Source organism: Chrysochloris asiatica, unplaced genomic scaffold (assembly GCF_000296735.1).
Source record: "Chrysochloris asiatica unplaced genomic scaffold, ChrAsi1.0 scaffold00020, whole genome shotgun sequence".
Lineage (NCBI taxonomy): Eukaryota > Metazoa > Chordata > Mammalia > Afrosoricida > Chrysochloridae > Chrysochloris > Chrysochloris asiatica.
In genome coordinates this window covers 17902914-17917437 of record NW_006408538.1, presented here as the reverse complement: position 1 = coordinate 17917437, position 14524 = coordinate 17902914, and the positions used below count along the sequence as shown (strand labels likewise).

Here is a 14524-nt window from a genome sequence, read left to right as displayed (position 1 = left end):
AAAAAATCATAAAAAAATTAATTAGAGAAAACTGTCTTTACAGCAATATTTAGAAGCAGGGACATACCTCGTGTTGGAGATTCAGCTAGACAAAGCCTTGGTTCCAAAGCGTATGCCAGAGGAGCTAGCCAAAAGGTATGTAGAAATGGTGCTCATACTTGTTTTGCAAAAATGACGTAGATACAAGGAAGTAGATTTTTTTCCCTACAAATGTAATTTCCCTTGCTATAAGTAGCAGACAAGTTTCTGGAGTTTTTTTTTTTTCAGGTGAAATTTCTTTTATAGTTTCTTACTACAAAAGCAGTATGCACTTAAAAGAAATTTTAAATATCGGAAAAAAGTCTGAGAGGGCTTCAGAAAGTTCATGGAAAAATTCTGTTATCTTTTCATTCCATTTGTCCATGAACTTCTTGAAGTCGCCTTGTAGATAAAAACACTCAGCTTTCCTGCTCACTGCTAACATTTGAGCATCTGCCCTTCTCTCTCTCTAAGTGCCACTGAGTGGAACCACTCCATAGGGTTTCCAAGACTGTAAATCTTTACAGGAACAGACAGCCTCCTCATTTGCCCTTGGAGCAGGTGGTGGGTTTGAACAGCTGAGCTTGTGGTTAGCAGCCCAATGCTTTACCTACTATGCCAACAGACCTACCATTAACCTTTTACTACTGCTGTTGTTGTTATGTGCTGTTGAGTCGGTTCCCACTCATAGTGACCCTGCACAGGCTTTCCAAGGAGCAGCTGGTGAATTTGAACCTGCATTAAGAAAAATTTGCTCAAATGACCATCAAATGCCGAATTGATACACAAAATATGACATATATCCATATAATAGAATAATATTTGCCAGTAAAAAGGAATGAAGTGCTGATTGGAACATGCTATAAGTATGGTGCTATAGGATCAGCACTGGGCTGTTAACCTCAAGGTTGGTGGTTCAAACCCACCAGCCGCTTCTTGGAAACCCTATACAGGGTCATTATGAGTCAGAACTGACTCGATGGCACTTCACAACAGCACACACATATACGTGCTGGGGTTGATGTCCTGGGGTGGAAAGCAGGACTCTGTAGCTGAGGCTGGACTTGACAACATGAGCTAATGAAAGAAGTGGACATAAAGATCACATACTGTTTATTCCATTTGTATGGAATGTCCAGAGCAGGCAGATCAGTAGAGACAGAAAGTAGCTCAGTAGTGACTTACAGATAGGGGATGGGATATTGGAAAGAATTAAGGAGTGAATGCTGATGGGTATTGGGTTTCTTTTTGGGTGTGATAGTAACATTCTTAAATTAGTTGTGGTGATGGTGCACACTTCTGTGAATATATTAAAAGCCACTGCATTGTACACTTTAAATGAGTGACATGTATGGTATATGAAGATTTTTTTTTTTTAAAAAAAGATCAATAAATTTTTTTAAAAAATCAATAAAATGAACCAACATTTAGCTAGATTGATAAAAAGAAACAGAGAAAAGCCTCAAATTTCTAAAACCAGAAAGGAAATGAGGACTAGCACTGCTGATATTACAGAAATAAAAAGTATTTTAGGAGGACACATGTCCCTGGGTGGTGCAAATGGTTAATATATTCAGCTGCTAACTGAAAGGTCGGAGTCCTGGGGTAGCACTGTATGATAAGCACTGGCCTGCTAACTTCAAGGTCAGTGGTTCAAACCCACCAGCCGCTTCTAGGAAACCCTATACAGGGTTGTGATGAGTCGAACCAATTCGACCACACTTAACAGCAACAATTGAAAGACTGACAGTTCGAATCCACCCAGACATGCCCCCTAAGAAAGGTCTTGTGCAAATGTAAATCTGCAGACAGTAATTCAATTTTTTTTCTGATACAGGGTCAAGGAAATGATTCCTCCAAGACCTCCTCTTACCCGTCGTACAGGAGGCGCTCAGAAGGCAAGTGCTAGAGCCCAGGTGGAACGCTAACCTATGGGCTATGGAGTTTGTGCATTTAGACTGTAAACTTTGGATTCATAAGTATTGTTTTCCGGCAGGTAGGAGAAGTTATTTGAAGCTACACATATTTTCATTCCCGATTCCCTTTATGACTAGTGACATGCAGTGACAAGGTTACAGTGTTTCATGTTTGGCTGGCAGTCTCTGAAAAGGACAGTTTATCCCTAAATGTTAATAAACATAGAACTCAGTTCAGAGTCGAATCCACACTCCTGACTTCTTTGAGGTCTCTTTACTAGATATTCCCCAACCCCTTTTGGATGTTTTTTCCTAGGCGGTGAGTGACTACCACATGCAGATTAAGAACATTTCCAGAGCCATCCTGGATGAATACTACAGGCTGTTTGGGAAAGAGGTGGCCCAACTGGAGAATGAAATGGACAGCGAAACCATGGAAGACCAGAAGTGCCAGCTCAACTACGAACTAAACTGCTCTGGAAAATACTTTGCTTTCAAAGAGCAACTCAAGGCAAAACGTTTCTTTCATTATTCCATGGTTGTCTTATTTTTGTTGTTATTGAGCGCCTTATCTATATACCCAGTTAAACTTTTCATTTTTATCCTGGAGTCCTGTGGGGTAAAGCACTGGACCAAAAGGTCAGTTTGAAACATAAGATCATTAGTTCAAATTCACCAAGCCACTCCTTGGAAACCCAATGCAGGGTCACTATGAAACTGACTCAACGGCACTCAACAACAACAACAACAACAAATGCCCAGCTACGCTCCCACCTTTGTCATTGTTGGTGTGAAGGACTATGTTCTCTTTGATGCAGTTTCAGAAGCAGCTTCACTGGTATAGAGTCTTGGGATGGTTCAGTATCCATTCTGAGTGTGAGCTTTTAACAACCTAATTTTCCACTTGGAGTTAGGCCAGATTCTGGGCCAGATTTCATGTTGCTCTAGGGGCAGAAATCCTGCACCCAGTGCGATGTAACTTACCATCTCTGTCTTTTAGTTTGAACCTTTCTCAAGTCCAGACCGGCACTAACATTCATGCAGTGTTTATTCCGTAAGAGTTTATTGACTAATAGGGTTAACATTATTGCCACCATCCATCTGTCAACTGCCATTCTCTGGTAACTTGCATGTTGCTATGATGCTGGAAGCTGTGCAGCTTGTTTTTGAAAACTAGGGTCACCATGGTGGACAGGTGACCCTAGAGCTGGCAGGCTTAGACTAGGAGTAAAGACCTGAGGCTATACTTCCAAAGGATCGCCTGATGTTGTTATTGTTATTAAGTGCTGTTGAGTTGGTTCCAGCCCATAGCAACCCTGTAGAGGGTCAACAGTTCCAAGCGATTTTGCAGTCCAGTACATTAGCCCGCCGCGCCTAATGTAGCGCTGAAAAATGAGCCCGCGGTCGGAAGGCACTCAACTCACAGTGGCCACAGCAATGGACTGGTGCATACCAACCACTGGAAGATGGCCCAGGTCCAAGGAGCATTTTGTTCTGTTGTGCAGGGGGCTGCCCTAGATAGGAGCCCGCTTGATGACAACCAAGAACTAACAACAGCAAACTTCTGTTGAGCGGTTATTACATGCCAGGCACTTTCTACATACTTCCATCTTTACTAATTTAATCCTCACAACCACCATGTGAGTTTGGTAGCCCCAGTTTACAGATGGAGAAATGAGATATATGGAGGGTAAATCATTTGCCCAGGGTCACACAGCTAGTCAAGGTTCCAAGGCAGTAGACAGACTCCGGTGGTGTGGCTCCCGAGCTCGCATTCTTCACCACACAGGCCCTGCCCTCTGCGCACAGCCACTACATTCCTTCTGCTGCGCTAAACAGGCACAAAGGCCGCAAGTGGGAAGAATAAAGTCAAACACAGCGCATGCTTATGGAAGCAAGATGCTATTCTCAGTGGGTGATATAGACAGTTTATTTTCTGGTCCCGTCTTCATTAACTGGGAGGCCTGGGGCAAGTGACTTTACCTCTCAGAGCCTTAGTTTCTCATGAGATTTAATGATACAGACATGGATATAGACATGGTCTAAAACCTAGCAATAGTGTTTGCTTAGGGTGAAAAAGCTGACCTGGACTTAGTGACAAACTCTGTTTACATTTGTACAGCGTTTTACACTTTTCACTTGCTATCTTTTTTGGCTTCTCTGTTACCTTGAAGTAAGACAGTAATACTAGAAATATCGAACCCTTTATCAAATGAGGAAGCTGAATTACTAAAGTGAAAATTAATTTATAAGATTGTACAGAGGCAGGACTAAAACCGGAATTCTAGCCTCTGACTCTCATAGCCAGCCTTTCTCCCTTGACGCGTGTGGTCATCCTGAGAGAAAATGCATAGATATAATGCTGAGGTTTTCTTTGGGTTGATGACTCTCTTCACACAGTATATCAGCCCTACATTATCCCTCTTAGTGAAAATGGGGAAGCCAAGGAATAAGTCAGGGTGAGTTTGCTGACTTGGAGAAGATCAGAGAGCTGACAGTCACCACGAGAGAACCTAGTCACCTTCTGAGTTTTCAGTGAACCTTTGACCAGAAGCCCAAGTCCCAGTCATATTGTGCTGTGAGCGTGGTGCCAAACTGTGTATGTTCTGTGCATCTTGCAGCATGCTGTGGTAAAGATTGTGAGAGAGAAGTACTTGAAGACAACATCGTTTGAAAACCAGGAGGAACTGCAGACATTTATCAGTGAGCTCTATGTGTTCTTGGTGGATCAGATGCACGTGGTCCTAAACCAGGTGAGTGCCTGTGAAGTGACAGCCCTGCCTTTGACCCAGAGAGCAGCGGGTTCTTTTGTGGATGAGTCCTGTCTTCCTTGCTTGCCTCTTTTGTTTCTTCATTCATTCAGCAAACATTAGTGAGAAGTTGGCTGTATGGTAGGCCCTAAAATCACAAAGATGACTGAAATACTGTTTCAATTCCACGGCTAACTCTGGGTAGGACAAGGAAGCATGCTCATTTATCTTCCAAGAAAACACATTTCTGAACTGTCAGAAATATGGAATTGTCACAATTGGCTATGGAAATTGTGAAACAAAAATTAACTTGCTCTTTCTTCTGTGAACATGTGAGATTTTCATTTTTTTCCTTCAAGATAGACAGTAAGAAAAAGAAAAAACTGAGTTTTCAGATAAGATGCCTAACTGAGAACAATACTTAAATGTGCCTTTTTGCCACCTGACTGGCATTCTGTTTTCCTACCCACTTAGCTGCTTATATACACACAGATGGCGTCTTGCCTTCAGTTACTCATTGCTTGTATCCTCCTGGTTTATTTGGATGCAGTGACAAAATCTAAGTCTCTCTTTCTGTCTGTAACCTGCTATACCTCCTTAGAGCCTCTGTTCAAGTTGATTTTTCTTTCACTTGTTTTTCTTCTCTACCACCATCACTTCTTTCACCTGATTTAGCCTTTTTGGAAGAGGTAGATCAGGAGTGGCCAGTATGTCAGGATTAGGAGAATAATCCTGCTTTGGGGTATTTAGGATGGTGGACAGCAGCTGAGAGTTGCAATGTGAGATGGGAATTATTTTTGTCTATGCCCCTAAGGAAGGAGCTCTGATCGTGTAGTGGTTATAGTCAGGCTGCTAATCTCAGTCAGCAGTTCGAAACTACCAGCGGTTCCACGGGAGAAAGATGAGGCTTTCTGCTCCCGTAAAGATTACAGCCTCAGAAACCCTGTACAGGGTTGCTCTGAGTCAAAAACAATTCCACAGCACATTACCACCACCACCACCACCACCACCATGCCTCTAAGGAGTCCCTTTCTAATAGAAGGGACCAGCACAAAATACAAATAACTGCAGCACAGTGAGGTGGGTCTATAGGCTAGGAGATGCTAAATGGGGAAAAAAAAAAAAAAAAAAAGGTGTACTCTCTTTGGGGACCTTTCAAGGAAAAATTCACTGAAGAGCTGTGGTTTGAGCTGCACCTGTAATTTTGCAAAGAGGTTTTCCAGGTGGAAGTGCAGAACATTTGAGTCACAGGGAATAACACAAAGGTTTGAAGATTGGAAGAGTATACAGAAATTGAAAATAGTTCAGGAGAAGATTTTGGGGCAGAGAACTAGGAGATGAAGTTCCTAATGGAGGAGCTGGGAGTATGGAGAGAGGCCTTGTATGCTATACAAAGATATTTTGTATTTCTTTCTCATAAGTGGTGATTGCTGTTAAGTGCTGTGGAGTTGGTACTGACTCATAGTGACCCTGTGTAGAGTTTCTGAGGAGCAGCTGGTGAGCTTGAACCACCGACCTTGCAGTTCAAACCGAACTTGCAGTCTAATGCATTAACACACAGCGCCACACCAGGACTCCTGATAAGTGGTAGGGAGCAATGAATGTAATTATTTTAAGCTGGATGTAATATGATCGGATTGCTACTTTACAAGAACACCCTGATAGCAATATGGAGGATGGGTTACACATGGGCAAAGTGGTGACATCTGCCTGGGAAGGACAAAGAGGAGTCAAAGATTCTTATTTTAAGGCTTTATGACTGGGTAGCTGATAGTACCATTAACTAGGATAAGAACTACAGTAGGAACACATCTGTGGGAAGGAGATGAAGTTGAATTACATACTGAACAAACACTCCAGTGGGGTATTGTTGAAGAGGGAGATCCGACCTAGAGATGACATTTGGAAGCTGTGAGCATTGCATGGTGGTGAAAACTGTGGCACAAGATAAAATTGCCTGAGAAAGACATGAGTAAAAGAGAGAAGAGGGGGTACAGTGGGACCTTAGAAAACACCAGCACTTATGGGATTTATGAGAAGAAGAATTGACGAAGAAGATAAGAAATTGTTAGAGGTGAAAGAACATAGATGCCAAGAGAAGAGAATTTTAAGAAGAAAAATTGGTCAACTTTGTCAAACACTGGCATGTGATGAAGTAAAGCAAAATCTGAAGTTTTCATTAGATTTGGCAGACAGAGGCCGTTAATCTTTACACAGCAATTTTATTAGTCCTCTTACACTGAAACTAAAATGCAAGTGATTCCGTGGATGTAGAAATAGATAAAATAGCTAGGATTCAAAAGTTGAGGAACATTTTTGCCTAATTCCTGTCTCCTCTGTGAAGTAAGGTCTTCATTGGAAGTGAAGAGAATAACAGTTCAATGAAAAGTTGAAGAGAAGAACATTTTGACATTGCATAGGAAAATACAATATGTTATTGAACAAAGGCAAATACATACATTGCTGAGTTGTATTAAAGGCTTCAGCTAACATCGAATCCCAAAAAGTCTGTGGAAGCTCAGATGTCCCCATGTCTGTGTAGTTTTCCTTAGGACCAGTTAACAGCTTGTAAAGAAATCAGATTGGTTTAATCTGGGGTTTCTTAGGCACATGAGCCCACAGCATGTCTGTCAGTTTGTCCCACGGTGGTGGCTCTGATGCTGGAAGCTATCGCACCAGTATTTTAAATACCATCAGGGTCACCCAGCATGGACAGGTTTCAGCACAGCTTCCAGCCTAAGGCAGACTAAGAAGAAGGAGAGATGGACTACTTTTGAATGTTCAGCCACTGAAAACCTTATGAATAGCAGTGGAACATAGTTATTGTGCCAGAAAATTAAAACATTATGATTAGCACCAGAATATTGTTAGATATAGTGCCAGAAGGTGAGTCCCTCAGGTTGGAAGACACTCAAAATAGGAATAGGAAAGAGCTGCCTCCTCAAAGTAAAGTTGACCATGATGACTCAAAAGGAGTAATACTTTCGGGACCTGAATTTGCTGATGGGTTATAACTTAAAATGGGGAGAAACAGCTGTAAACATCTATTAATAATCAGAACAAGGTATGTACAAAGTATGAATCGAGAAAATTGGATGTTGCCAAAATGTAAATGGAACACATAAAGATGGATATTCAAGGCATTAGTGAGCTGAAATGGACAGGTATTGGGCATTCAGAATCTGGGAGTCATATGGTTTACTATGCTCAGAGTGACAAATCCTAGAGGAATGCTATAGTATTCATCAAAAAGAACATTTCAGATCTATCTTGAAGTACAACGCTCTCTCTGATAGGATAATATCCATACACCTACAAGGTAGTGGTGGTTGTGTGCTGCTGAGTCAGTTTTTACCGATAGTGACCTTGTCTAGGGTTTCTGAGGTCGTAAATCTTTACAGGAACAGAAAGCCTCATTTATCTCTACAGAGCGACTGGTAGATTTGAAATGCTGACATTTCAGTTAACAGCCCAGTGTGTAACCCACTAGGCTACGAGGGTTCCTTACACCTACAATGAACACCAGTTAATGCAACTATTATTCAAATTACACATCAACCACTAGAGCCAGTGATGATGAAATTGAAGAATTCTACCAACTTCTTCCGTCTGAAACTGATGAAACATGCAATCAAAATGTATTAATTAATACTAGTGGCTGGAATGCAAAGGTTGGGGAAAAAAGAAGAAGAATCTGTGGTTGACAAATATGAACTTGGTGATAGAAATGATGCTGGAGATTGCATGATAGAATTTTGCAAATTATTTATTAATTGCAAATACCATTTTAAATTGCAAATACTATTATGTATATGGACCTCACCAAATGGAATACACAGGAACCAAATTGACTACTACATCAATGGGGAGAAATGGTGGGAAAACTCAATATTGTCAGCCAAAATAAGGCCATGGGCCAATTGTGGAACAGACCTTTCATTGCTTATGTGCAAAAATGCAGGCTGAAGCTGAAGAATACTAAAATGAGTCCATGAGAGCCAAAATGTTATCTTCAACATATCCCACCTGAATTTAGAGACCATCTCAAGAGCAGATTTGATGCGTTAGACACTAATGACCAAAGAACAAAAGAGCAAAGTCCTAGAGTTAGAAAACCAAAAGGGAAGAACATGGCGAACACTCCTCAAGTTGAGAGAACTGAAGAAAACATTCAAGCCTCAACTTGCAATATTGAAGAACTCCATGGGCAAAATGTTTAATTTTTCAGAAAGCATCAAAAGAATATGAAAGTCATTATACCAATTAGGAATAGTCAATGTTCAACCATTTCAAGAGGTAGCATATAATCAAGAACCAATGGTACTGAAGGAAGAAGCTGCTCTGAAGGTATTGGCAAAAAACAAGGCTCCAGAAATTGATGGAATATAAATGGAAATCTTCCAACAAACTGATGCAGTACTGAAGGCGCTCACTCATCTGTGTCAAGAAATTTGGAAGACCTGGCCAACCAATTGGAAGAAATCTGTTTGTGCCTATTGCAAAGAAAGGTGACCCAACAGAATGTGGAAATCATCAAACAGTATCATTAATATCACATACAAGTAAAATTTTGCTGAAGAAAATTAAAAAATGGCTGCAGCAGTAATCAACAAAGACCTGCCAGAAATTCAAGTTGAATTCAGAAGAGGACGTGGAACTAGGAATATCATTGCTGATGTCAGATCAATCTTGACTGAAAACAGAATCGCAGAAAGATGTTTATGTGACCTTTATTGACTTTTGACTGTGTGGATCATGACAAGGTATGGGTAACATTGTGAAGAATGGGTATTCCAGAACACTTAAGTAAGTACTCATGGGAATCTGTACATAGACCAAGAGGCAGTCATTCAAACAGGAAAAGAACATACTGAATGGTTTAAAATCAGGAAAGGTGTGTGCCAGGGCTGTGTTCTTTCACCATACTTACTCAGTCTGTATGCTGAGCAAATAATCCAAGAAGATGGATTATATTAAGAGCCTCATGTACACGTGAAAGTTGGACAGTGAATAAGGGAGACTGAAGAAGAGTTGATGCATTTGAGGTATGGTGTTGGAGAAAAATATTGAAAGTGCTATGGACTGCCAAAAGAACAAACAAATCTGTATTGGAAAAATACAGTCAGAATGCTCCTTAGAAGCCAGGATGATGAGAATTTGTCTCTCATACTTCAGACATATTATTAAGAGAGACCAACCCCTGGAGAAGGACATCATGCTAGCTTAAGTGGAGTGTCAGTGAAAAAGAGGAAGGTTTCCAGGATGGATTGGCAGTAGCAATGGGCTCAAGAGTAACAACAATTGTGAAGATGGTTTCGTTCCGTTGTACATAGGGTTGCTATGGGTTGGAGCCACCTTGACGGTACCTAGTAACAATAACACAGGCACATGAGGACAGAATGCCTTCTATTTGAATGCACTGGGTGAAAGTAGTTTGAGAGTAGTCATGAGGTTCAAACTGATCAGTTTAGGAAATGATGGACCTGTTAGAATAAAAGTTTCAGTGAAGTCAGTGGTTTTAGGGTACCACCAATCAGGAGGTTAGCACAGGTCGGGGCAACTTTTGTTTTCTGGTATACATAAGGTTGTCATAAGTTGGAGCAGCTAGTAACAAGGGGCAAAAAGGTGAAGCCTTGGACTTTGGGTTCTGATAGTGGGTTTGGAAGTGTAATATTTTTTGTTTGGGCATAGGAATGTGTTTCTGAAGGAATATAGAGCTGCATATCTGAAAGAGTACAATACACAGGCATTCATCAGTGAGTAGAAGCTGTCTGTGCTCCAGTTCATATTTGACTTGCCCACATTCCCTCGAAAGTGTACTTGTTACACTTTCACTGATACTGTTTTACTTGTAATTAAAGACTATTCAAGGGAGTCCTTCCTTAGTTATAACCTGTAGCTCAAGAGATTACTGATGACACCAGACCTCCTTTCCCACCTAGGTATAGAGAACATAGTTCTGATTTTCCTCTTATCTTTCTGTTGTTGTTGTTAAGTGCTGTCGAGTTGATTTCGACCCATCGCGACCCTGTACAGGGTTTCTGAGGCTATACATCTGTACGGGAGCAGAAAGCCTTATCTTTCTCCTGTATTCCCGCAGGTAGTTTCGAACTGCTGACCCTGAGATTACCAGCCCAATTCGTAACCATTACGCTACCAGACCTGTTTCTAAAATGTCTCCTTTGTAAGGTCTATTAGTCTGTATCTCACTCAGAGTATAGACCTGACCTTCAAAAGTTTCCCCTTATTCTGCTAGCTCTTGATGTTTGAAGACTCTAGCCAGTGCTTGCCAACCTTTTGCGTGCCATATTGTTGCTTTGTAAAATGTCATAGGGTTTCTGAGGATTGAGGGTGGGTTTTAACCACTGATCCTGAGGTGAGCAGTCCAGTGCTTATCCTACAGTGCCACATTCCTGCCTACAGTCAGGATTCCTTTTCATGGCATGGCACATAGAAAATATTTTTGTGGTATACACCAAAGACAGTGAAGTGTGAAGTCAGAGGTGGCCTGCTTAATGACTCTGACTGCCCTGTGGGTTGAGCACAACATTTTCATCCCTAAGCAATTTTTATTCACTTTTATAGACTTTGTTGTTGTTTTTGTTATGTGCTGTCGAGTCAATAGCAATCCTGTGTAGAGTTTCGGAAGAGCAGCTGGTGAGCTTGAACTGATGATTTTGCGGTTCAAACTGATCTTGCATTCCAGTGCATTAGTTTATGGGTTTAGACTGTTATTATTCTCTCTCAACCACAAGTTTGTAAGAAACTTTAATATAACTTTAGGCCCCATGACTTAGTCTCAGATTCAACCTCTTATTATAAAGAATTCCCTCCTTGTAATTGCTTCATTTTGTTTGTTTAACGTCGCTGATGTTGAGAAGGTCATGCCAGATGACTTCCAACGTGCCACTTCAAGCATTTATACGAGCAGTGAACAGCTCCGGCTCTTTGCCTATGAAGCAGAAGTCAACGAGAATTTTGAAATGGCAGCTGTGTATTATGAAAAGGTAATTAAATAGCTTCCCAGTGATTGATATTACTTTTATTTGTGCAACATGGGTATGATAAACTGTAGTTTTTTGCTACTTAAACTCCAACCTGATTGGTGACCTGGTAGACACATAGATAAAAATACCAGTTAGAGTCCAGAAATGTGTTGTTGTTGTTGGTGGTAAGTGCCATTGAGTCGGTTCCTATTCATTGCGACCCTCTATAGAGTTTCAGAGGAGCAACTGGTGAGTTTGAACCTCTGACCTTGCAATTCAAACCAACCTTGTAGTCCAGTGCTTATCCCACAGCATCACACCAGGACTCCCTGAATCCAGAAATAGACCCACACAAATATAGTCATTTGATTTTTGACAGATGTATGACAGGAATTCAATTGATAACAGATAAGTTTGTCAACAAATGGTATTAGAATAATTTTAAAAATTAACCTAAGCTTTGTACTTTATGTGAAAATTAACTAAAAATCTATTGTAAATCTAAATGTAAAACATGAAACGATTTAAATGTTTAGAAGAAAACAGGAGAAAAGTCTTTGTGACTTGAGATTAGGCAGAGTTTTTAGATGTGACACCAAAGGGATGATCCAGAAACATTTAATAAATTTTAAGTTTTTGTTTCTTTAATAACACTGTCAGGAACAAGAAAAAGAAAGCTGCAAATTAGGAGAAATATTTTCAAGACATATCTCCAACAAAGGATTTGTAACCAGATCATAGAGAACTTCCTAAATTCAGTAATAATTAAACAATTGATTTTTAAAAATGGATCAAGAATTTGAACAGATAAATGATCTGATAACAAGTTTAGTGCCTCCTAGTTCCATATGTCTTCTGGGGATCTTAAAAGCTTGTAAGTTGCCATCCAAGCCACAACAATTAGTGTCTATTCACCTGGAACAACAGAAGAAGATGGAGAGTCAGGAGTCTGAGGAGGATATGGAATGTGTAGCTAACTGCCTCTCTTGCCATGAGACCAGAAGAACTGGATGGTACCTGGCCACCATTACTGAGTATTTTGATCAAAGATTCTTTAGAATCTTACATCAAAAGGGGGAAGGTGCAGAACAGAATTACAAACTCTCATGGACTCCAGACTTCCTGGAGCCATAAAGGTTAGATGAACCCCTGAGATTATTGACTGCAAATAATCTTTAAATGTGAAACCAAAAATATCCTCTGAAGTCTTCTTAAAATCCAACGGTAGTTTAGCTTAACTAGTAAAAAATGTCTGCCTTGCTCTTTTAAGAACTATCTATATGCATTCAAATTGACAACAGCAACTCATAAAATTATATCGAGATCCTTAGGGACACTTGAGTATATGATAATGGGGAGGAACAACTCAGAAAGGAGGGTGAAAATGGCTACAGAAGTTGAAGAATGCAATCAGTGTCACTAAAGTGGTTCATGTAGAAACTGTTGAATTGGTGTATGTTTTGTTCTCTATATTGTCAACAACAGTTAAATTGTATATTAAAAAAAGAATTTCAACAGACACTTCACTCAAGAGGACATCAGGATAATCAGGATGACAAATAAGCACATGAAAATATATTCAACATCATAAAGCATTTGAAAATTATTCAACATCATAAAGCATTTGAAGAAAAGATATTCAACATCATAAGCCATTTAAATAAATGAAATCATATGTTTAAGCAAATACCTGTACAAAAATGTCTACAGCAAGTTGTTGACTTTAAATCATTCAATGTCCCCTTGTTCTTTTCAAACAACTTTCTCTTGGTCTATGTACAGGTTCTTCATGAGCACAGTTAAGTGTTCTGGAATACCCATTTTTGCAATGTTATCCATAGTTTGTTATAATCCACACATCAGAATGCCTTTGCATAGTCAGAAAAAAGCACAAGTATTTTCTTGTATTCTCTGCTTGTAGCGAGAGCCATCTGACATAAGCAATGATATCCCTTGTTTCACGTCCTCTTCTGAATCCAGCTTGAATTTCTGGCAGCTTCTTGTTGATATACTGCTGCAACCATTTTTTCATTTTCTTCAGCAAAATTTTACTTGTATGATATTAATTATATTGTTGGATGGTTTCTGCATTCCTTTGGGTCACTTTTCTTTGCAGTGGGCACAAATATGCATCTCTTTCAGTTAGTTGTCCAGGTAGCTGTCTTTCTACTTTTTTGGCGTAGCTGAGTGAGCTCCTCCAAGGTGGCATCAGTGTGTTAAAACATTTCAATTTGTGTTCCATCAATTCCTGGAGCCTTGTTTTTTTGCCAGTGCCTTCAATGCAGTTTGGACTTGATCCTTCAGTACCATTGATTCTTGATCTGGTTAAACATCTGGTTAACCATTCTTGAAATGGTTAAACATCGACCATTTCTTTTTGGTCTAATGACTGTATTACTTTCATCTTGATGCTTCCTGTATCTTTCAATATTTTGCCCAAAGAATCCTTCAGTGTTTCAAGTTGAGCCTTAAATTTTTTTCTTCAGTTCTTTCAGCTTGAGAAATGCTGAGCATGTTCTTCCCTTTTGGTTTTCTAACTCTAGGTCTTTGCATATTTCATTATAATACTGTGTCTTCTTGAACTGCCCTTTGAAATGTTCTGTTCAGCTCTTTCACATCATCATTTCTTCCAGTTGCTTTAGCCTCTGTATACTCATGATCAAGTTTCAGAGTCTCTTCTGACAACCATTTTAGTCCATTCTTCCTTTCCTGTCTTTTAAATGACCTTTTGATTTCTTCCTGTATAATGTCTTTTTTTTTTTTTTAATTAAATGTTTTTATTTTGGATTGAGTGAAAGTTTACAGGGCACATCATAAGCTTCACATTCAACCATTCATATAGCTTGTTTCATTA

At 39.9% G+C, this 14524-nt stretch overlaps 1 protein-coding gene across 1 annotated transcript in view; it reads left to right on the top strand.

The window, feature by feature from the left end:
• TTC18 (tetratricopeptide repeat domain 18) overlaps positions 1–14524 on the top strand; it is a 116016-nt gene that overhangs the window by 61698 nt on the left and 39794 nt on the right. Inside the window, exons 11-15 of the mRNA XM_006837471.1 lie at positions 44–135; positions 1856–1916; positions 2251–2445; positions 4556–4687; positions 11566–11691. Coding sequence (XP_006837534.1) covers positions 44–135; positions 1856–1916; positions 2251–2445; positions 4556–4687; positions 11566–11691 — 606 coding nt within the window. The remainder of the gene's footprint in view (positions 1–43; positions 136–1855; positions 1917–2250; positions 2446–4555; positions 4688–11565; positions 11692–14524) is intronic.